Source organism: Amphiprion ocellaris, chromosome 14, assembly GCF_022539595.1.
Source record: "Amphiprion ocellaris isolate individual 3 ecotype Okinawa chromosome 14, ASM2253959v1, whole genome shotgun sequence".
In the NCBI taxonomy this organism is placed as follows: Eukaryota; Metazoa; Chordata; class Actinopteri; family Pomacentridae; genus Amphiprion; species Amphiprion ocellaris.
In genome coordinates, this window is record NC_072779.1 from 2,772,669 (window position 1) to 2,796,902 (window position 24,234).

At 40.4% G+C, this 24,234-nt stretch overlaps 1 protein-coding gene across 1 annotated transcript in view; it reads left to right on the forward strand.

The window, feature by feature from the left end:
• trim37 (tripartite motif containing 37) overlaps positions 1–24,234 on the forward strand; it is a 44,137-nt gene that overhangs the window by 16,504 nt on the left and 3,399 nt on the right. The window contains exons 9-24 of the mRNA XM_023270310.3: positions 1,709–1,776; positions 3,400–3,524; positions 3,722–3,772; positions 7,265–7,346; positions 7,506–7,582; positions 8,343–8,522; positions 8,640–8,754; positions 10,231–10,422; positions 11,153–11,286; positions 11,421–11,503; positions 15,616–15,843; positions 18,267–18,575; positions 20,499–20,648; positions 21,473–21,671; positions 21,760–21,851; positions 22,829–22,939. Coding sequence (XP_023126078.1) covers positions 1,709–1,776; positions 3,400–3,524; positions 3,722–3,772; positions 7,265–7,346; positions 7,506–7,582; positions 8,343–8,522; positions 8,640–8,754; positions 10,231–10,422; positions 11,153–11,286; positions 11,421–11,503; positions 15,616–15,843; positions 18,267–18,575; positions 20,499–20,648; positions 21,473–21,671; positions 21,760–21,851; positions 22,829–22,939 — 2,196 coding nt within the window. The remainder of the gene's footprint in view (positions 1–1,708; positions 1,777–3,399; positions 3,525–3,721; positions 3,773–7,264; positions 7,347–7,505; positions 7,583–8,342; positions 8,523–8,639; positions 8,755–10,230; positions 10,423–11,152; positions 11,287–11,420; positions 11,504–15,615; positions 15,844–18,266; positions 18,576–20,498; positions 20,649–21,472; positions 21,672–21,759; positions 21,852–22,828; positions 22,940–24,234) is intronic.

Below are 24,234 nucleotides of genomic sequence, written 5' to 3' on the forward strand. Positions count from 1 at the left end.
GAAATCTTTGGTCTTGGCTCTAAATCGGTGGTCCTACGTCACACTGTGAGACAGGTTCAAGGACGGCCGTTGTCATGGTGACCAAAGACAAGCTGCCATAAAATTCTGACTGTCATAAATTCTGGGTGATCATCTCAGTGTGACGCTGCTGCGACCTACAATAACTAACTAACCAATAGAAACGCAGGATTAAATGACGTACTGATCAATAAACCCAAACAGATGATTTGTGGTACAGCGGCAAAACGCATCGAAACAAGTACGGTCAAGCCTGAAATTATTCATACCCATAGTAAATTTTGACTTTAACTTACTTTTATTCAACCAGCAAATTTTTTTTTGATTGGAAATGACACAAGTGTTTCCCAAAATATATAAGATGATGCACAAGAGGCATCATTGTGTAAAAAATAATTTCTCAGCTTTTATTTACATTTAAAAGTAACTTTAAGTCAAAATTTGCTAGGGGTATGAAAAATTTTGTGCTTGACTGTATGTGGGATTTAAACAAAGAAGACAGCCTAGTAGAGTCGTGGCAGCAGAAGCCTTTTAGACGTGTCCTCCAGCTTGAACCACAACCGGACAAAAAAGGACGAAGCATGGAAGGATACAGCGGCAGAATTGCGTAAATGTCAGCAGGGCGAGGACTCCTTTCATGTTCCTCTAGTGTTCCTGCGATTTTGTTTATTTTTCATGGATGGACAGCACACGCTGATGACATTTTATTTTTGTGCATGCACATCGACTCATTGTAGGCTGAGATTCAGCTGCGTTTTCATCGCTCAATCTGCAGAGCAAACTTCACGTCGTGCCCCAAGATGATTAGAGTCACGTCGTACAGTGTAGCAAGCTGTGGACTTATAAGATTGTTAAAATTGCACAGTGTGTAGAGGCCTTAGCACAAAAAACAGTGTGAGTGTGAATTAAATGACCTGAGATTAGTTTGAAGGGCAGCACAAGATTAAATACACAGTGAGACTCATTGAGATCAAAGTAATGCATTTGTCATGCATTATCTCTCATACTCAAAGAAAACAAAAGAAATTTAATTAATCAGGATACACTGTGAAAGAGACAATTGTACTTAACATTATTGAACAGTTTTCTCCATGTGATGTAGGGCAGTGAATACATGAAAATCCAAGGAAAGGATACAGCATGTTAGTAAACAGGAATTAAAGTCGTGAGCAGAAGAATTCTCCTCCCAAGGAATGATTAAATTGTTGCAGAATTTCTTTGGAGATTCACCACAACAGCAGCAGCAGCAGCGGTCAGGGTCACCCTCAAGCTCCCTGTGGTCATTAATCACCAGCTAAATAAATTCAGCTGTGTGTGTGTGTGTGTGTGTGTGTGTGTGTGTGTGTCTGTGTGTGTGTGTATAAAACAGAATAAGTATTATTGTAACAGGTTGAAGAAGCAGCAAGGTTACGTATTCCATGTCTGAAAAAGGCTCCTGTTGTTGCAAGATGCCATAAATGGCGCTAAAATGTGTCTAAAGGTCGAGACCTTCACCTAACAAAATATGCAGACACCCTGCTGAAAGCGGCGAGAGCCACCCTTTTTATAGCTACGGGTAATATACATATGAAATATTTATCTGGACTGAGTGGAGGCATGCACTCAGCGCCCACACACACTCACCAGCTTCCATCAGGGCTGACATTCACCACAAGTACGCTGAAAATAGAAATGCGTTCCTCCCCACCAGGCCAGAAGACGTCCTTGACCCAGGAGACGGAGCTGCTGGAGTCTCTGCTGCAGGAGGTGGAGCATCAGGTTGGTAGTCTGCAGCAGATCAAAGCCTCCATTCATTTAGCTCTGCAGCATATTATTGTTAGCTGTGTAGCATTAAACAAAAACACCCTCATACAGGACAACAGCACACACTGAGCCATTGATTCAGTACCAGGGTAGTCTATAAAGACACAGTTTGTTGTTATGTTGCTAGATTGTGTTAACCCTCATGTCGTCCTGCTGGTCAAAATTGAGCCAGTTCCAGATACCTGCGACTAAATGTTTTGTGCCTTTGTAGACAATGTGATCTGTAAGTTCTGATACACAAATGATAAACTGAAGCATAATATTGTTAAAAATTTCATTTATTTTTCATAAGAAATTCCAGGTTGTTAATGATGTTTTGTAAAAAGAAAGTTAATTAAATGTGAACATTTTCAGAATGTACTTTTTTGCGCTAAAACAAAGGGAAAAATGTGTAGTTGTTGTTGTTATTTATCAGTTATTTTGTTATGATTTTACTGGTGCAGCCTGCTTAAGATCAAGTTGGGCTCCATGTGGCCCCTGAACTAAGATGAGTTTGACACTTCTGGTCCAGACCATGGCTGTGCATTTCCACTTTGAAGGAGGGACTTCTGTATCATTATTCTTCTTGAGAGTCTGTTTCTCGTCAGGGCGTGTATGGTTGTATTAATCCAGTATTCATTTTGTCCTGTAGAGTAATTTTCCGGTATTTGAACAGAGTCGTAAGTGAGTTAATGTGTTTGAGCAGCGGAGGAGTGGGTAGAGAATGCGAGAGTTGCATCTAAACCATTTTCAAACGGGAACGAGTTATTTTTATGGAAGAAACGTCTAAATATTTGAACTCCGATACACACAGATGTGTTTTTAGGAGTTTTAATCTCTGCCTGGAGCTGCACTTTGAAACCACATTGATCTATTTTGGGGGTCAGAAGAACTACAAGCTGAGAGATTCAGCATATTAACTACTTATAATGTTGGACTTCTATTTGTGAACTGGTAGTGTTCACCTGTCCAGTAATTATAAGGCCAAAAACTATAGTGTGTTAACTCAAAGTTTATGCAGGATGCAGTTAATTCATTTTAAACATTTCCTTTTACATTGTGCATACTAATTTTATTCATTATTGATTACTGGCATTTTGAGATTATTTAAAATCAGAATTTAGAACCAAATGAAGTCAGAAAGCATGCCATATTTGCATGATTTTACAACAGAAACTATCAGAAATATTGCACGTTTTAAAGGTCATATCGTAACTTAACGATTTATTATTATGAGAATATAGTGGTGTGATATTATGTCTACATATTAAGTGACTAATTAGAAAATGCTTTAATAAAAAGCAGCGGGCAATTTGAAAGCAGCAACAAAATTTCCTCTGCAACCAATTTAATTCCAAACAATAACCTAACACCTAAGTTTTGCTTCTATTCTACTGGGATATGAACCTGCAGTCAGAGGAACACGGTGCATTAGTTCATTACATGAAAAGCAACAGATCCACCAAACTGTTTTTGATAGAAACTCAATATAGATTATTCTATCCGGTCCAAGGAAAACTCGGCGTCGTTGATCGTTTAGCTGCGTTTTGGCGCTCGGTGTGACTCCATTCCTGATGACTTTTTCTGTGTGTTGAACAGCTTCACTCGTGCAGTAAGAGTGAACTCATCTCTAAGAGCCCAGAGATCCTGCTCATGTTCCAGCAGGTCCACCGTAAACCCATGCAGTCCTTCGTCACCACGCCGGTCCCTCCAGACTTCACCAGGTAACGCATCGCTGCGAGGAGGCGTCTACCAGATGTTGTCTTTAATAATAAAGCTATTATCTGTAATGTTTTCCAGTATTCCATTCATCATTATTACCACTCATGATCTAAAAGGGAATATCCTGACAGTACCAGTGAAGTGAAGCTTTAATCAATGTGTTTTTATATTCAATCCTCCTTCCTGTTTGTGCTTTCAGTGAGCTGGTTCCTGCCTACGACTCCAGCACTTTTGTTCTCGTCAACTTCAGGTAAATCCTCTCTTAGACTTCATTTCTTCATTTCTTAGACTTCTTTTTGACCTCTGCGAAGGAGATTTTGTTCAACTCCTCCAGCGTCTAAACGGCATCCTTAGAATAATCAGATAATGCCTGAAGTAGAAAGATTTAAAGAAGAATTTGTGTGCAGATTTTGTTTGTTTTTCAGGTAGAGCAGACAACTGTATGATGATAATGTAAATATCTTGTGTCCTTTACTGGATGCCTAAGATGACATGATTGCACAGTGAAATTAATGTATTATAGCATGACAGGAGATAAAGTAGCTTTACATCGACTATAAAAACAATTGACATTAATATATATATCTGAAGCATGTCAGAATTCAAACATAAAGTGATAAATGATTTGTACAGGCACAAATGAAGTAAGGGACCAAATATGAAAATTTCCCTTCAATCAGAAAGTGCACTTGAGGGAATGAAATTAAGTTCTGGGTCGTGTCTTTTTTTGCTGACAGTACTGTTAGCAGTCTTACATAGGGGGTCCTCGACTTAAGTCGGAGTTTCGTTCCTACTGATCAACGTAAGTCGATTTTCGCCGTACGTCGGAACTCTGGCAAAAATGTAAACAAAACCGTTCCGTGCATCACGATATCGATCAGTTCTTAAAAGTCATGAATACCAACGACTTTCATGCCTGTATGAATCATTTTAGTAGAAGATAACAGAATATGTTGCACTGTTTTTACAACTTGAGTGTTTTATTCTGTTGTAGCGACCCTCTGTGATGAATGAGTGAGACTTTATCTGCTTCTCTGCTGGTTTATTGAATCCAGAATAACTAGAAAAACCCCATAACTTAGCTCCAGAATTAGCCGCCGTTCCCAGCTCTCTCTACTGCTGACTCTCAGCCAATCAGAGGTGAGCTAACTAAACATGGCACGTTCACTGACATTAGGTAAATCTGGAACTGAACAATAAACACTGAAACATCAACAACAATATTAGTCCGTTACAATGTCTAGTTTCACTTCCATGGAGACGGCTTTCCTTTTCTTCAAAGCATCAGAAGAGTCTGACTTACACTGGGAGCCATAATGAAGGACAACCATTTAGTGAATGCAGCACAATCCAAGGTGGTGTACAACTGGAGAATGGAAACGAAGCCGTCTTATAGCACCTCATGACGACATATTCATCCGCTCCCCTCACCAGCTAGTTCCACATAACCAGTTCCGACGATACGCTGTAGGTCAAGGACGTCTTAAACCGAGGACCTCCTGTATTTAGTTAAATGACTGCAGACAAAAATTCTACATAAATTTATCTGCAATTTAGAGACTTCATACTGTTCGAAGATTATATCTATTGTGGTCTAATGTAGTATTTGAATGAAATGCTCCCTAGTTCTGCACAATCTTACACCTCTTATTGACAGCAACCTCACTTTTGAACCCCACATTAATCAGATCACCAAAACTGCCTATTTCCATCTCCGCAACGTCGCCCGTCTCCGCCCCTTCCTCTCCTTCTCAGCCGCTGAAACCCTCATTCATGCCTTCGTCACTTCCCGCCTTGACTACTGCAATAGCGTTCTCTTCGGCTCCACCTCCAAAGTTCTCAATAAACTTCAACTCATTCAAAACTCTGCTGCCCGACTCCTCACCCGAACCTGTTCTCACGACCATATCACACCCGTCCTGCGGAACCTCCATTGGCTCCCCATTTCACACCGCATCCAGTACAAACTGCTTCTCCTCACCTTCAAGTCCATCCATAATCTAGCCCCCTCTTACCTTACCGATTTGCCCCTCCCCTACACCCCCCCCAGGAATCTCCGTTCCTCCCACACAAACCTCCTTTCCATCCCGCACAGGACCAGCCGGCGACATTGGGGGGACAGAGCCTTCGCCATTGCCGCCCCCACACTCTGGAACTCACTCCCCCATGCCCTCCGTGACTGCACCAACCTCACCACATTTAAATCCCTTTTAAAGACTCACCTTTTTAGATCTGCTTTCCTTAAGTGATTCTGTATTTTATCTTGAACTTGTTTACTATCTACTGATTTTAATTATCTGTTTTGTTCTATCTTATTGTATTTTATGTACAGCGTCTTTGAGCTTTTGGAAAAGCGCTTTATAAATAAAATTTATTATTATTATTATATAACACACATAGTTCCCAGGCAGCTTTAATACTGTGGAAGAGGAACCATCAACACAGACATTTGTGTACTTACTGTTTATTAAACGCTGTTTGAGTCAAAGTAGACCACCATGACAAAAAACAACAGAGAACACACAGTCTAGTGGACGAGGGGCTCTCTGAAGCAGGTCCACTCACTGTCCAATCTGTTTGAAGAGCTTTTTAAACTTTCAGAGTCGACACGTGTTAAACTTGGAGTGCCCCAGCAGTCCTCTGAAGGACAATACATTAAAAAAACAAAAAGAAAAAGGTGAAGAGCAGTATTTATAAGCTGTACAAAGCTGCTGTTATCACTTAATTGAAAGTGACAAACTAAACGCTGTAAATGTGAAAAGCCTTTCACACCCTGATGTTGTTAAAACAACCCAAGAAACAGTTTGATGGTGAAATGATGTTGAAACGATGTACAATGGTCCCTCGTCTGTTGCAGGGTTCCAGACCCCAACGATAGACGAAAATCCACCAAGTAGCTACCATATTTATTTTACTTATATGTATTTTAAGGCTTTATAAACCCTCCCACACACTGCAGAGCAACACTATGATGATCAGACGTCTGTGTGAAACGGAGGCCAGATACTGAATGCTGCTACACAGGAGGCTGATGCTAGAGCCAATCAGAGCCCAGCGCTGCATGCTACACATTTTATTTAGATTAAATATTCATTTGATTTGTTTTAATTATTATTTTTTTAATATTTTTTTCATTTTTTAGGCTAGAAAATGCTTATTTTTACTGCAAAAATAATTAAAAATAATGTAGCAATCGCAGAGCCAGTCGCTATGACTGAACTGCTGTGCTGCAATGCACCATGGGAGTTCAGGGTGTTGGGGTTAAAATGTCTTTATTGTGGCTTATGTTTGTGTTCCAGTGTTATTAGTGTTTGTGTTTTATTGTGTTTTTGTGGTTTAGTCAGCCTAGTTTGTTTAGTGAAATGTGTTTGATCACTTCCTGCCACATTTTGAGTGGTGCTGCTCTCTGTGTGTGTCAAAATAAAAGCATCTGCCAGTTGCAGAGTGCAAAAAAGGGCAGATATCCATTCTTCAATGCAGCTCGAAACAATAATAACTATATAAAAATACCTATATACTGCAAAATACCATGATACCAAATGCAATCTAAAAATCTGCGATACAGTGAGACTGCCAAAAGTGAACCTAGACGGTGAAATATAAAGCCAAAATGAAAACTGAGCCGACATCAGGCAGATACAACCTGCACACCATTTGAACCCGGTTCATGCAAGAGGTCGTGCTAAAGACGAAGAACTCAGTGAACGTTTGGTTTGATGTGTTTGTGTTTCTGTGTTTGCAGCACGTTGAGACAGCGAGCTGATCCGGTCTACAGCCCTCCACTACAGATATCTGGCCTCTGCTGGAGACTCAAAGTCTATCCAGTGAGTTTGAACCAGTTTTCCTCTCTGCTGTTACTTTCCTTTCAAACCTGGCTACACTTTCTAATAGTAATAATTAGTTACTGTCAGAGAAAGCCATTGGAAAACCGGTGATCTGTCTCTGCATTAATAACTCCAAATATGCATAATGTGTTTCCTCAGGACGGTAACGGTGTCGTCCGTGGAAACTATCTGTCTGTGTTCCTGGAACTGTCTGCTGGACTTCCTGAAACATCAAAGTATGAATTATTTCTTCAATAAATCCCCCTTTTTTCCACAAACTTCTTTCAGTAAAACTCCCCTTCAGTCTCCACTCTCTGACCTTCAAGTTCTTTCTAAATTTCTTGTTTTCTTACAGTTAAGCCTGTGGTTGAATTATTTTATGTACAAGGTTTTATTTGCAGGCACAATGTTATCCATTCAGGATGATACACATAAATTATTCACTCATAAAGGCAACAGGGCTCATTACTAAAATGGCAAGACTGCTTTTAAGCAAATTACTAATATGAGCACATAAAAAGTACTAAGAGCACAAAAACTAAAATCAGATTCATGATATGTTTGGAAAATGAGTTTCATATCATGTGTTCTTATTTTGTCTTGACTTTTAAAAAGGTGACTTAAAATTATTTCCACCTTGTTTTTTTTGTCTTTGTACCAAAATGGATCACTCTGTTTTGTTGTTGCTGTCTTGTGGTTTGATTTCTTAATTCCAATTTATACGGAGAGGTTTCAGACTCTCGGCTATTTTACTAAGAATCTGCAGCTAATTCTGTAATTTTGGTCTAAATCATCCCAAAATCAGAAGATCCTGCTCAGAGTCTGTAATTTAGCTTCATATGTTACAAAAGTCTTTTAAAGCTTAAAATAAACCAGTCGTTAAATGTGTTAAATATCCAAATATCAAGCAGTCATTCTGTTCTTTCAACATAACAACACATGAACCCTCTGGATAACTTCTCCTTGGTCTGTTGATCTCATCTTGGATCTGAGCAGGTATGAGTACCGTGTGGAGATGGTCCATCAGGCCTCCAGCGACCCGAGCAAGAACATCATTCGGGAGTTTGCGTCTGATTTTGAAGTTGGTGAATGTTGGGGCTACAACCGCTTCTTCAGGCTGGACCTTCTGGCCAGCGAGGGCTACCTGAACATACAGACAGACACACTGGTCCTCCGGTGGGCTCCCACACAAACACCGTCATCATTCTGTAGAGCTTCTATCCTGCAGTACTCTGATGTTACAGAGTTAGAGAGTAACAGAATGTCTTTGGTTTTCTTATGTGTGCTGAACAGCTACCAGGTTCGCTCTCCTACCTTCTTCCAGAAGTGCAGAGATCAGTACTGGTACATCAGCCAGCTGGAGTCGGCTCAGAGCGGCTACATCCAGCAGATCAACAACCTCAAAGAGGTACTCTGTGTGTGTGTTTTATTGTGGTTGTATGTCTGTCAGAATGCATCGGGTTTTTATCATTTTTTAAGTTATTTTTTGGCCATTTTTGGCTTAATTAGACAGGTGAAGTTGAGAGGCAGAAAGGAAAGTAGGGAGAAGAACTGAGGGAAAACCCACAGCAAAGGGCCGTTCCAGCTGAACTGTTTGGGTCACAGATACAAACTTTTAACCCTCATGTTGCCCTGCGGGTCAAAATTGACCCGTTTTAAAGGTTGAAAATGTGGGAAAAAAAATATTTTCACAGTGAAACTTCTGATGTCCACGTTTTTAACATTTTTTTTGGTGGAAAAATAGAAATGTTAAAAATGTTTCTTAAGAACATTCACATAAAAATCAACCAATTGGTGGTAGATTTTTTTTTGTGACTGTTCTTAAAGAAAATGTTAGAAGTTTTACTGATATGTATCTAATCACTTTTGATATTTTTAGGATTTTTTTGGAAGAATTTTACTCATTTTTTGAAAATATTTACAAGAATTTTCTTGCCAAATTGGGGGATTTTTTAAAAAAATAAAACTTTTAAGGGAAACTTTTAAGGAATTATTGGAATTTTCTTCCTGAAGGTTTTGCAAATTTTCAGAAATTTGTGGAATTTTTTCAGACAAGGAAACAATATTTTTGGTGCCTATAAATGAGGAGGGTTAACGCTTGACTCTCATGACTGATAGAAGCGTCATCAATTATGAATCGATTAATTATTGATGTGACTGAAGCGGTGCAGACATTTTATTAACTAGTGACACGTGACTTTAGTGGCTCAAATGGCTCATTTACATCAACCCCTCTGCAACACGAAATCAATCCCAGTAAATTTAGATTTCTTTTGACAATGTGAACTCTGGCCCGAGGTTTTTGGGCTTCACAGAGGTCTTTGTTGTGGTGGGATGCTCTTTGCTTGCTAACATGAACTGCCTGTAGTCTGAGTGATGCCCCAGAAGGATCGAAACTCTAAATAATGTTTTGCATCATTATCAGGCAGTAATTGATCAATTGAGAGCTGGAATGGAACCCAGGACACTGCGAGCCCCTGTTTATGGGTCGCCCACTCAACCAGTTGAGCTATCTGGGTGCTGCCATTGAATTTTCAGTCTGTCTGATTGCTTTGTGAAGTTAGGGTACCTGGATTCACTTTTTTAGATGAAGCTAGAGATTCCCAAGTTTCCCAAGATACAACGTCCATAATGTTCCACTTTGAAGAAGTTCACATAAAATAATGTACAGTTGTTTGAATATTTCTGTTAGTGAGAGCATTATAGATCTCAGTGAAAAGCTTTATCAAGATAATAGAGAATGTTTGTGATTCTGTCAAACAGCAGGAATAAGATTTGAACAGCTGTAAAGCTTTTTAGGTGTGAGGAAAAAAGTATAACCTGATGTGTGTGTGTTTATTTGGGGTTGAAAAAGTTGTGCTGATGTTCATATTTCTGACTTCAGAGGTTGGCCATTGAGCTGTTTCGCCGTCAGACGTCTCGCAGCTCCTCTCCCCCCGACCTGAGGCTCGCTACAGGAACCACCACCTCTGAACGAGACCCTCGCTCTGTGAAGAGCGACGACGACCTCCAGACCACTCTGAGCAACACGAAGAAAGGCGACGAAGAAGAGAGGACCCAGCATGACGACTCCAATGTAAGGATGGAATACACTGTGGTAGATGTAGTGTTGATATGTCAACAATAGGATGTCCCATCAAGTCATCCCATTATTCCTGACACAGTCTGAACCCATGTTTATTGTTCTGCCTGGAGAACATACAGTATTTTCTCCATCACAGCCTGATCTATAGACAGTGTGTGTCACTTTAAATCTGATGCTGGAGGTTGAGCAACATATTTAAGTGTGGTCAGCTGGAAAAGTATTGATTAGATCTTGTAGATGAAAAGTTTTTTGTTGTTTTTATCCCCCTTTTTTGAATCCAGCGCACTTCAATAAGTTGAATTGAGTTTATCTCAAGTGGCTTTGTGTCTCATTTAGTTGCCAAACTCAGACGTTTTGGTCCCAGTGTTATAACTGATTGCAGTGAGGTGGTTTTAAGGGGTGGCTAACAGGACTGCAATTGGTCACAGCAAACAAATGACATTAATAGGCTTCTCTTTACTGACCCTCATCCTGTGGATTGACATCAAAGTCAGCCGTTGTTTCAGTTGTCCTGTTTAACGAATCCATACTACATTTTGGGTGAAGGTAAAACTTATGTGCTCTGGGCCTGTATGGGTTGAACTGCATCAGTCTGTGGTTGAAGCATGTTGTTACTGTTGGAGACAGCATTACACCGGTGAAGTTACTCTTCAAGAAATTGTGATATCTTTCCATGAAAGCCATTAGTCTGAAGTGATTGTGGTGTGACTGCGTTGTTCAGGAGCTGTCGGATGGAGACTTGGAGGTGGACTGTCTGACGGAGGAGGAGGTGAACCCTCTGGATGGCAGCAGCACCTCAGGAAGCTCCACCGCCACCAGCAACACCGAGGAGAACGACATCGACGAGGAGACCATGTGAGTGCAGTTTTTGACTGTCTTAATTGTGTATTAAAACATTGAGGCTGTTTCTTTGCTATGCTGTGGTGAAGGGATACTAGGACAGAGATTACTGAGGTGAACTCCTCCTTCTACCTGTAATGTTTGCACAGGTCAGGGGAGAACGATGTGGACTTCATTGGGAACCTGGAGACAGAAGAAGGAGAGCTTCCTGATGACTTGGCTGGAGCCACAGGTATAATTCACACCAATATAAAGTTATTTTTCAGGATTTCTACATATGACTCCCACTGTTGATTCTTTCCAACACTGTTGCGTGGGAGCGGTTTTGTTGTTTACCTCTACAGAGGATCTCTGACTTTGTGTCTTCTGCCTGTGTCCTCCAGGGTCTGCACATGTGCGAACATGCTCTCCTGTGCAGACAGCCAGCGTAGTATAAATAGAACTCTGTGTGTGTCCGCTGTTTGTCTTTGTCCTGTTTACAGTACAGGAGATAAATGTTTGCTTTTTTTAGTCCGACCAGGTTTTCATTTAATAAGAGAGCTCCACATTTTGGGTTATAAATCTTAGAAACAACACATGAAAGCAGTTGTTTTTTCACATCCAGTTTGGCCATTTATACAGCATTTTTAGTGCTCTTGGTAATTTCCTGCAATTAGTCATCATTTGCTCTACAATATATATGATGTTTTTAATATAAAAAAACATCTAAATACACAAGTAGTATAGATAACTTGTTTAGCCTCTTTGACACGTGGTGTCACTGGGCTGCTTTTCTCCTGCCAGCGATGAGCTCGACCTGAGGGGTGTTTACATGAGCTTTCTGCTGCATCCTGCTGTGCAGCTTCTCAAAGTAACCAGTCGTAATCTGCAGTACAGCGATAAGGAGGAGAGCTCACACATAATTCAAGCCAGTACAAAACTGCTTTCCACTAAGATTTCAAGGAACTGGAGGGATTACACTGCTGACCTACTGAAAGTGTTCTAATTCAGTTTGTATTCAAAGTTAACCAGTCGGGTTAACTGCGATTAAACTGTTCAGTCTGATGATTATTTCCTTGGTTAATCATTTGGTGTCTAAAATCAGGGAAAGATTGCTACGGTGACTTATTTTGAAGATGTAGAAAACTCAAAGGTATCCAGAACATCTATCATAAGTGTGTGAAGCTGTAACTATAAAATATTTAACGTCCTGCTTCAAACATGCGACCCTTTTCCCTGTTGAGTTGAGGCAAATGAAAGCTCGGGCCGCTGTTTGAGAATTTCCAGAATCTATTTGTGTTGTTTGACGACCGTACGAGCCGAACATAGCGATAGTGTGGTGGGCCTCAAAGCAGCTCCTTCAGTGTGTTTGACTGTGTTGGTGTTGAAAGCCATGAAGAGGATGAGTCATTGTTGGTGCACTTTACCCCCTGCACCCCGCTGTTATAGAAACACTCGGTGTCTGTATGTGTGCATGTGTGGGGAGGCTTGTGTGTTCCATGTCAGAGTTGAGTTTAGCAAAACGTTGCTACACGTTCTTTAAGTCCCACATTTTACATTTAAGTTTACTTTGTTTATATTAAAACGGCAGAGTTTAGAATGCAAAGCCAGAATAAGTTTTCTGACTCAGATTTTGAAGCATTTTTTTCTTTGCTGAGAATTAACTCGTCCAGCAGCTGGAATCCAGCCAATCAGAGACCTATGTGGACTGTACAGAAAATAACATGACTCACTGCCTCCTGAGCCCAAAGCTGTATTCCTGTTGAGCTTCTCTTTAGATTTATATATTTAAAGCTTGAAAAAAAAATACACACATTTAGTCACATACTTGAATTACCCATAATGCTACAGAACTGTCAGCTAGATTCAACAACGAGAGCTCACAACTAACCTGTCCAAACAGCTGCATCATATTAGGTATCTAGAAATAAATGAATAAAGCTATCAGAGAAGCACTCAGAGAGCGCAGTACTCCACCAATTCTGTTCATGCTCCCATATGGCATTTTCAGAAATGCAGCATTTTATTATTATTGATTATCAGAAATCACGGCACTATAGAATGTGTCCATTTAATATAGATGTACCCACAAACAAAATGACCTTACACTGAGCACAGGCGTGTGCTATACATGTGTACGTTATGTATAGATACTGAATCACGTGACCTAAATATGTATAAATTACTCTTACAAAGGTCTGTTGATCAGTTCATCATTTTTTGCAGGACTTTGTCTTGTGATGTTAAAATAACCGTTGCCTTCATGCTTTTATTTTGAAGGCCTATTTTTTTTTTTTTTTTAATGTTACGGGCTTTTATTTTTGGCACCATTCCCGCGGCACAGGAATGTATAAATGTTCTTATTAGAAACCATTGACCTGTTTATCCAAGGTGTATCAAGGTGATGACATTTGTTTACTATTATTATATTACTGTTGTTAATATTATTGTTACTATTATTTTTATTTCTGAGTGTTCATCTATTTGTTTGTGTGTGCAACATTGAAATTATTACCTGTATACCTTGATAAAGCCGTTATACTCAAAGTCCGGTTGAAAATTAGGGAGATTCACTGTCAGCTGGAATGAAATACAATCGCGGTCTCACTTTATCGCATATTTTAAATTGTATATATGTAATCTTGTATTGCGGATTTTTCGGTATATAGGTATTTGACTGAGCTGTTCCACAAGCTGTCAAGCTGTCAGAATACTGAACTGCTGATCTGGGTTTGCACACACATCTGCACATGAAATCTAGTTTTAGTATTTTCAGTTTGAGACTCAGTATTTAAATTATTCATCAGCCCACAAGGTCACTTTAAGTGTGTGCACTTTACATCACAGGTTGCTGTTACAGACACTAACAACTCAGCTATCAATTTATAAATACCTAATTCTGGTTAAAAGGATGTCTTAGGGATGTGTGTGGGTGAGGGTGACTGCCTAAGTGTTGATGTCTTAACTGCTTTAAGTCAGTGCTTCTTCAATAGTGGGGCGTGAAGTTTTTTGTCCTCTGAATGGGGGGCTTGGCAGAAAAAATTCAAGAACCACTGCTTTAAGTTATTGGATCCTGGAGAAATGCTGTACTGCTGTTGTATGTACAGCAAAATGACAATAAAGCTTGATTTGATTAGATTTTTATATATTATTTTATTATTATTTTAATTGTTTTTGTGGTAACATAAGCATTTCTAGCCTAAAAAATTAAAACAATATAAAAAATCTAACAAAATAATAATTAAAGCATATTAAAAGAATATTAAATGGAAATAAAATGCGTAGCGTACAGCGATGGGCTCTGATTGGCTCAGTCTCCTCTGTCTCTTGTGTAAAGCAGCGTTCAGCATCTGGCCTCCATTTCACATGGACGTCTGATCGCTGCGCATAGTTTAAGAGCATAGGAAGTGTTTATAAGAGTGTGGGAAAGGTTAGTAACAGAGTGGGGACGGTTTATAAAGCCTTAAAATATATATATAAATAATAAAATAAATATAAGGTTGCTACTTTGCAGATTTTTTGTAGGGGTTCTGGAATGTAACCCCTGCGATAGACGAGGGACCGCTGCATACATTTTTTCTGCTATATCATCCAGCCCTTTATTAGCTACTACACACTGCAATTTTAGCAATCTTATAAGTTCCCAGCTTGCTCCACTGTACGACATGAACCTTATAATCTTTGGACACCACATGAAGTTTGCTCTGTGCAGATTGAACGATGAAAATGCAGCTGAATCTCAGCCTACGATGAACGTGAGTGAATGTGCAAGAATAAAACGTCATATACGTGCGCCGTCCATCCACGAAAAATAAACAACCGAAGCATAAATATTATTTAATAACATAAACTAAGTGCTTTGGCCACTATTTACAGCAGTGTGTGTGTGTTTGCTAGCCTCTAATGTTAGGTTTCTAGAAATTCTGCTTCTACATCCTTCCATGCTTCGTCCTTTTTTGTCCGGTTGTGGTTTGAGCTGGAGGACACGTCTAAAAGGCTTCTGCTGCCACGACTCTACCAGCCTGTCTTCTTTGTTTAAATCCCACATACTTGTTTTGATGCGTTTTGTCGCCGCAAATTATCTATGTGGGTTTAGCTGTCTTTTGTCTTTGAATAGAATAGAATAGCCACTTTATTGTCAACCAGAACATGCACTAGTTGGTACACATTATGACTGGTCACCATGACAACGGCCGTCCTTGAACCTGTGTCACAGTGCAACGTAGGACCACCGATTTAGAGCCATGACCAAAGATATCACCACCATTCTCTCACCGCTGGTATCTTTGGTCTGGGACGGCTGAAATCCACACAGTGTGTAGAGGCCTTGAACCATATAATCCCTGTGTTTTGTCTGATCTGCAGGTGGATCCAGCTCCAGTGTGCGTTCTTTACATCGCAGTGCCGCTGCTAGTCGTAGCTCCGGCGGTAGCGGAGCCGCTGCCGGCGGTGCCGTCGGGCCAGGAACCAACAGCCTCCTGGAGATCGACCCGGTCATCCTGATCCAGCTGCTGGACCTGAAGGAGCGCAGCAGCGTGGAGTCTCTGTGGGGCCTTCAGCCTCGGCCCCCGGTGTCTCTGCTGCACAGCCAAGGTCTGCAAACACACTCAGCTCACCGACAACAAATCATTCCAGACAAACTGGAAATCAATACTCACACACAGAGCCCCTCAATAAAAAAAAGAAAAGAAACGATTCGGATGATCACAGCTCAGCAGCAGCCACAGATGACAGAGATTTATCTTGTGAACCTTCCTCTATCCCTCACATCTTAGAGAAGATATATTTTTAAAATGTCTAACAAAAACATTGAAATAGATGAAAGTTTCAGATTTTAATCATGGCTGTGTGCTTCTTCTAGGGTAAGGGCTGTTTTATACTCTGAGAATTTATACTCTGGTACAAAGAAAAGTAAAAAAAAATTAAAAGTATAAATACAGTTTACCAATAAAAAATATGAGTATTATGTGTGTATAAAGCCCTCATATATCTTATTCCTCTGTGCTGTAGAGCTCCTTTGTTGTCCAGGAACGATAAAAACACATCAGTGATCCACACTGTTGCTGTTGGGTTCATTTATTACCAAAAACAAACTCATACTATAGTTTAATTAAACTCACAAACCGTCCCGCTGCCACAAAAACTCTCCAGAACACCAAATGTGGATTAATCCGCCTCATTCCTGAATAACATGCACCATTTCCTCCTAATTATCAAAACTTTCTGGACAGTTTTTAACCCTCTAAGCTTCAAAACCTGCCAATGAAAGGCATTTTTTCTTTAATAATAATGCAGAAAAAACTTCTGCCCTTTAGACTAGAAGTGGCTAAAGCAAAGCACCAAGTCAAATAATCATCAACAAATCTCTGGCAGAAGTTTATTTAAACAACAACTGGTTGTATTAAGACTTGGGTCCATTTACAGAGTTATAGAAGTTAAGCTACAACTAAAATCTAGTAAAAAGAAACAAATGAAAACAATAATAAACAGTGTTATTAGTTTAGTAAATCAGTTTAAAATGCTACAGTCATTAAAAACAAGGATATTTAGTGCGCTCCCAAGTAGAATCCCTCATCTGTATCAAAACAGGATATGCTTAGTATCCTCTTCACATTGTTACATGTGTATCATGTCATGTTGAAAGTATAATAGTATTATCTGCCCTGAAATACGATATCAGTGCATCTCTGCTTTCCACTATTTTACTAAATAACAGTTGCTGGTAACACGAAAGCGCGCCAGGTTTCAAAAATGTTGTATAACACAGAAAATTCATTCAGTCTAACATTATGTTTCTAACATGAACTTCTAAGTAACACTGAATGGAAGCAGACAATGTATTTATTGACACATGTAAGAGGACGCATCTGCATTTAAGTGTGATCTTACAAATTCTCCAACACACACTGATAAATAAGACTAAAAAATGAAAAATGGAGATGAGTTACATTGTGTAGTATCGCCATCATCTTGGCTTCTTCTGTAGACGTGCATGCAGTCCTGAGCAAACGTGTTCAGGCCTCTAAACACGGTGCGATTTTAACAGTCTTATAGGTTCACAGCTTGCTATGATGTACGACGTGAATCTAGTAATCTTTGGACACGACATGAAGTTTGCTCTGTGCAGATTTAACGATGAAAACGCAGCTGAATCTCAGCCTACGATGAACGTGAGTGAATGCACAAGAATAAAACGTCATAAGCATGAAAAATAAACAACCAAAGCATAAACGGAGCTCCTACTATCACAGGGAAACTAGCAAAACATGAAGGGATTTAATTTTCATTTATTTAATAACATAAGCTAAGTGCTATTTACAGTGGTGTTTGTGTGTGTTTGCTAGCCGCTAATGTTAGGTTACTAACCTGGGAGCTGAAATTCTGCCGCTACATCCTTCAATGCTTTGTCCTTTTTTGTCTGGTTGTGGTTTGAGCTGGAGGACACGTCCAAAAGGCTTCTGCTGCCCCAACTAGGCTGTCTCTTTGTTTAAATCCCACATACTTGTTTTGATGCATTTTGTCGCTGTAAATCATCTATCTGGGTTTAGCTCCAGTGTGGCGCTGATCAGTACATCATTTCATCCTGCGTTTCTATTGGTTCGTTAGTTGACGTAGGTCGCAGCAGCATCACACTGTGAGATGATCACCCAGAATTTCTGAGTCAGAATTTCATCGCAGTGGCCGTCCTTGGACCTGTCTCACAGCGACGTAGGATCACTGATTTAGAGCCAAGACCAAAGACATCACCACCATTCTCTCATGATTCTTATCTTTGGTCTGGGACGGCTGAAAATCACACAGAGTGTAGAGGCCTTTAAACACTAGACATGTGCAGATTGTTTTCCATCATGCAGTACTGATGGATGCCGTCTGATCACAACCTCAAACGTAGCCAGACTGCACAACTATGAGCAAAGCAGAAAATCCTCTCTGACTTCAGAATCATGCTGGGATGTAATCTGTATGCAGCTATACTAAAAGCATAATTGTATTTCTGTTATTTCTTTTCTCTTTAGCCCATCCTCATTCCAGGAAAGACCGTGAGCGTCGGCCTCAGGTGGTGCGACGATCCGCTCCGGATTCGGGGGTCCTGATCCGCCTCAAGGCTCAGATGGCCGAGGTCCGCAGCAAGATGTCCGACGTCAAGAGTCAAGTGCTGGAGGCTCGGGGCGTCGGAGACCCCAGGCCCGGTCCGTCAGGGGCCTTCGGGGTGGAGGAGCTGCCGTCGCATCATGGTGACCCAGAGTTGTCAAACTGTCGTAAACCCGGTGAGCTGGACCTGGTGGGAAGAGCAGCTGCAGCCCGGTCCAGACCCTGCCGCCCTGGTGAGGACCGCCGCCGCCGCTAATGAATGTTACGTGTCATGAAATGTGCACAAACACACATAACACACCTCTCTTTATCTAACCTGCACGTTGAGCGGTCCATGTAATAATCTCTCTTTTTGAATAAGTGAATTGGATAAGTGCTTCTGACCTTCAGAAAGCCTTGAAAACGACAATCTAAGCGAAACCTTGAAGCTTTTAGTTCGAGAACAGCTTGTGCTGGTGGAAAATGTTGCATTGGTACGGACAAAGACTGGAAATGTGAGGCTACTTAGAATAATGTGTGTGGTTTAACCCTCTACCAGCTGTCTCAGATACTCACATCACATTTTAAGAGTCAGAGTTACCACTGTGATCTAAATACAAAATATATGTGTTCACCTCTGTCTTAGTCCCACATTTCATTAGCTGCTTTATTTAATCAATAATAAGACAATCTATAGTATTCAGAAAATACTAAAATAAAGCTTTACTTGTTTCTCTAGAAGCAACAAATAAATAAAGACCTTCAGTTTTGCTTTTGGGAAAAAAAAGAGAAGTGGAAACAGAAAATCAGCCAGTTGTTTTGCTTCAGCTGGAACAGGACATGATTGCATGAGGCCTGACTGTCAAATAGGATTTTAGTCAACTCTGAGAGGATATACATAATAATTTATACTTTTTGTCTCACGTGTTTTTTCTTATTTTTTGTCATTTTGTTTTGCTTTATTCGCTGTTTTGTGTATCTTTTCTTTTGTTTCATGTTTGTCTTGTTTGTGTCATTTGTCTCATTTTTTTGTCGCTTTGTAACTTTTTTCTCATTTTTTGTCTCTGTTTTGTTTCATGTTGTTTGTCTCATTTTTTGTCATTTTGTTCCTCGCTTTTGTCGTTTTGTCTCATTTTAGTAATATTTTGTCATGTTTTCGTCTGAATTTTGTTGCTCTGATCATAAAGTAAAATACAATTTTACTGGTCTGGTCCACTTGAGATGGAACTGGGCTGAATGTGGCCCCTGAACTAGCATGAGTTTGACACCCCTGCCTTAGAGCCGACGCAACAGGTTTGTTTGACACATGAAGCAAAATGGCCACATCAGTGTGACCTCCTGCATCTGTTCTGTGAAAATAGGGCTGTTTTCTATCTAAAGACTGTGTGCCATTATTAGCAGTTATACTCATGGACTGGTGTGTCTGCACCTCCTTGCAATTATACCACAAAAATCTAGTAAGTGGTGGGATTTTGTTGTTCTGCTTCAAACCATCACAGTTGAAACAGAGCAGATCATATAGTGGTGAAGCTAATAAATGTCCAACAACAGTTACTTTTCCTGAAATTGCTGTGACACGGAAACCAGAGAAGATGTCAGAACCGACTGAGTCAGATTGGCAGAGCTTTGAAAATGAGATAACAGCATACGACTACGTTGGCAAGTTGGATAAATTACAGCCTAGTATGTATTACGTGAAATATGATGTGTGTGCAAATCAGTATTATTACACACAGTAGACCAATCACAGCAGTTTTGGTCTCCTTTATTCAACGTGTAATTCTGTTTCTGTGATCCTGAAGGTCAGATTCAACACATCTCTTTATAAATCAAGCTTCACCTGACATCAGCAGCTCAGAAGAGAAGTCATCTCTTCATGTTTGGATCATCAGTGGATGATTTCCAGACCCTTTTTTTTGTAGTTTAAAATAAGCTCATGGGGCTTCTGGAGCCTATTTAACTTTGGTGTCTGTGGTACTTTGGTTAAAAATGATACAGTTCCTGTTTTTGGCATGATCTTACCAAGAGTTATCTCTGTGCATTTAGGCAGGAGCTCCTTAGTGACTGTATTTAGACTCGGCTCCAGACAGAAAGGCTCTCAGGACTCCTGCTGGCAGACTCAGTATATTTTTTTAAACTGCATATTTTGCGTATGTGTTTATTCCTTCTCGTTGCAGCCAGGAAATCTCTGTCCCCCGTCCTGGACAGCAGCAGCTCTCTGGTTGTGAAGAGGAGGAGTCCAGAGGAGATGGAAAAAGACCTGAGAGGAGCAGAAGCTGCTGCAGAGCTCAACCTGCATCCTAAAGATGTGATGGGAGGAGCAGAGGGTCAGTGGTTTTCTAACTTATCTTACTCTTTAACCCTCGTGTCGTCCTGCGGGTCAAAATTGACCTGTTTTAAAGTTTGAAAACGTGGAAAAAATACAGATTTTCACAGTGAAACTTCTGATGTCCACATTTTCAACATTTTTTGGAGTTTTTGAACATTTTTTGGTGGAAAAAAAGAAATGTAAAAAATGTTTCTTAAGAACATTCACATAAAAATCAACCAAAATCCAGCGAATTTCACTAAAACAAGTCTTTCATGTCTGTTGTTGCTCTGTGTTATGAGGATGTGCCTGAAACAACAACAACAAACATTAATGATGGATATAAACCAGTTTCTTTCCATTTGATTAATAAAAGCAGTTAGGCTTCGCTGGACCACTTCACCTGCACACAAAAGCCTCTTTTCTTTTTTTTTTTTTAATCTTAGCTTGACAGCATGCTTGTTCAGTGCATTCAGACTGAAATTGTGGTGTACAATGACTATTGTGTCCTCTTGGATGTGGTAGGTGGTGTTTCGCTCAGAATAACTATAGCTCTAAGTTAAAAAAGATCTTGTTCATTCAATTGTGTGAGTGTGTATTGGATCTATATGTCTGATAAGCCTTCAGGCACATGAATCTATCGTTTCACTCTTGACTTGATGGATGTATTTTATCATCTTGCCGGTATATGACTCCACCCACACAGCCCCCTGTGTGTCCTGAACTCGGCTGTGTTTAGTCCCTCCTGCATGTGTTTTCCTGGATTGTGCTGCAGAGCAACAGAAAACAAAAGCAGACCTGTGTTTTTCTGTTGTGTGACTTTGCTCCTGTTGTGTGCTCCAGGTGTGCTGAAGGCTGACGGCATCCAGGGCCCCCTGGTGTCTCTGGGCAGCTCCTCATCAGAGCAGGCCTCCACCTCCAAGCAGCAGTACTCGGTGGAGCAGCAGCTGTACGGGGCCTCGGGCTCCAGGGACGACATCTTCTCCTTGGGAGGGCCCAGCTATATGACTGCCAGCAAGAGCTGTGGCAGCAGGACCCTGGGGTACGACTCGCGAACTCATCATACACAGGAAATATGTACCTTCAGCGTAAACGGTGACTCATAACTCTTCTATGTTGTCCCACCTCAGGGCAGCCATGTTGGACTGTGAATCTGAAAGCTCAGGAAACTCCCATCAGTCCTTGCTGGAGGGTCCCTCTGCACAGCAGCAGTTGAATGAAGGTTGGTTCACCTTGTAGCTGCCTCCCTGAGGAGTTTGTGTTTGGTATGTTGTTTGTTTAGCATGTACAGCAACATCCCCCTGATGATGAGGAACAACCGTTATGGCCTGGTTCCTCTGAAATATCTGCCTGAATAATCCTGTGAAGGTGTAGTGACCTACGGTGTAACGTGAACAAACTTATCAACAGCATTTAACATTCAGTTTCAAACCCTTCTAAATACAACCACAGCCTTCTGTGGACTACTGTGGTTCAAATTTACACATTAGATCATTGCTGCTCTAAACTGAATTAGGGCTCAAACGATTCCTTGAGTAATTCAATTACTAAAATTCCTCTAGGCAAAATTCTCTGAATCGAGGCTTCGTTTAATCCACCCACATCACTAACTGGCAGACCACAGTCCGGGTCTGGACCCAGACTTCGTGCAATTTTAAATTTGACGCTTCTATTTTAACCGCCACAGATTTCCTCGTGTTTACAACGTTTATCATTTAATCACTACATTTCACTTCTCTTGGAAGTCATTGATGTTCTCGTGGCAATCATTCAGCGATCATTTCCCTCATCTAGTCCAATCTTCTGCTTTCTGAATTGTGACTGTTGATCGTTCTATGTGTTGTCATGATGTCAGTCCATCTATCATCTTCATTCTCAGTCTGCATCGTCTTCTCTTCACATTCATTTTTCCAGTTGTGAGGATATATTCCATTGTCTGTTTTCTTATGATGTGTCCAAAAAATGTTGATTGCCGTTTCCTGATTTTGTTCAATAGCGTATAATTTGTCATGACATGAAAGCAAAGTAGCACATATGTTTAAATACAGATTGTTGGCTTTAAAGGACTCAAAGAGCAAAAGTTCAAACTTGTGATCACATGTCAGTCATAAAAGAAAATGTTAGAACAGTTTGACTTTTATTTGACAAACATAAGGATGCTTTTCCGTTTCTGATGGGCTCCTTTCTTCTCGTCTGCAGATCAGTCGCCGTCTGTTCTTGTGACGGCAACGAGCAGCGACAGCGACACCGAGGATGAGGCCCTGCAGAGCAACAACTCTCGCTACGACAACCACACTCCTCCCTGCACAGGTAACCAACACACAACGTGAATAAACACGACAATGTTCAGACAAACCTGGTGAAATCTCTGAAGACTGCGGTATGAAACGCATTCACTGATGGCCAGCGTAAAGCTTCTGTCAACAAACATGGTCAAAATTAAAGACCTGATTAAATAAACAGGGTACAGCTGTAGGCTCTCATAATGCTGTTGCTAAAATCACCAAGCACATACTTAGTCTGCAGGATCAGTGTTAGATGTTTCGCTCTTTTCCCTGGTTGTCACCAGCTTCACTCTCCTTGAGGTTACTTGATGTGCAGAAATGCCAGCGCTGAACCTTAATCTTGTTTGGTGTTTTGCAACATTTTCAAAACATGCATGTGGCTGGATGAGATAAACAAAAGCAGCGGGGGACATTTTTACTGTTTGCTCCTGTTTTAAATGTTGTGCTACAATTAATTATTTTGATATTAAGGGCCTCCTGTTATCCTGAAATGTGGAGGCACCAATATATTTCTTTCTTTTTTATTTGATAGGGACAGTGTACTTTGATGAACGTCTATTTAGACAACAATAGACGTAAATATGCCGGATTATAGCAGCAATGCTAATTTACATCCACAGTCCTTGGGCAGGTAAAAAAAAACGTAACAGGGAAACATAGCATAATAGGTCACAATAAAAGCAGATTACAAAAAATGCACCAAGAAGTTAAAGGTCAATGGTTGCCTTTCAGCTGTTTAAGGTGAGTTTTGAAGGTTGCTAATGTGGGACACTCCCTTATGGAGAGTAGAAGACTGTTCCAGATCTTACTGGCCTTCACAGAAATAAGAAAGAAATAAGACACAGCTCTGTCATGGTGGCACTGGGATGTCAGTTATTAAAATACCACATGATGTACACACAGCTGGTCCAGTGACTGAACCAGAGAACAGTTTAAACCAAGCAGCAGAAACCAGCTGAGTGTTACATCATATCATCACCTTGATGAAATTATTTCTGACGACATTTATCAAGCAGTAGCAACAGTAACATAAATGTGGAGTTGTGCAACTTTGATTCTCCCTTTAGCTCCATTTCACTACATCCTGAGGAAAGTATTTGACTCCTCAGCACTGCTATGTTCCCTGACTGGTTGCAGATTTTTTTCTGTATTGCAACCTTTATCTAAACAGAAATGCGCATGAAGAGGTGTTTCATTCACTGCCAACCTCAGACGATGTTGAAAACGTGATGTAAACGTGTCTCTGATGCTCATTTCATACATTAATTTAAAGAACATTGCAGTCTTTGTTTTCATTTGCTGCTCTTCCATTTTACTTTT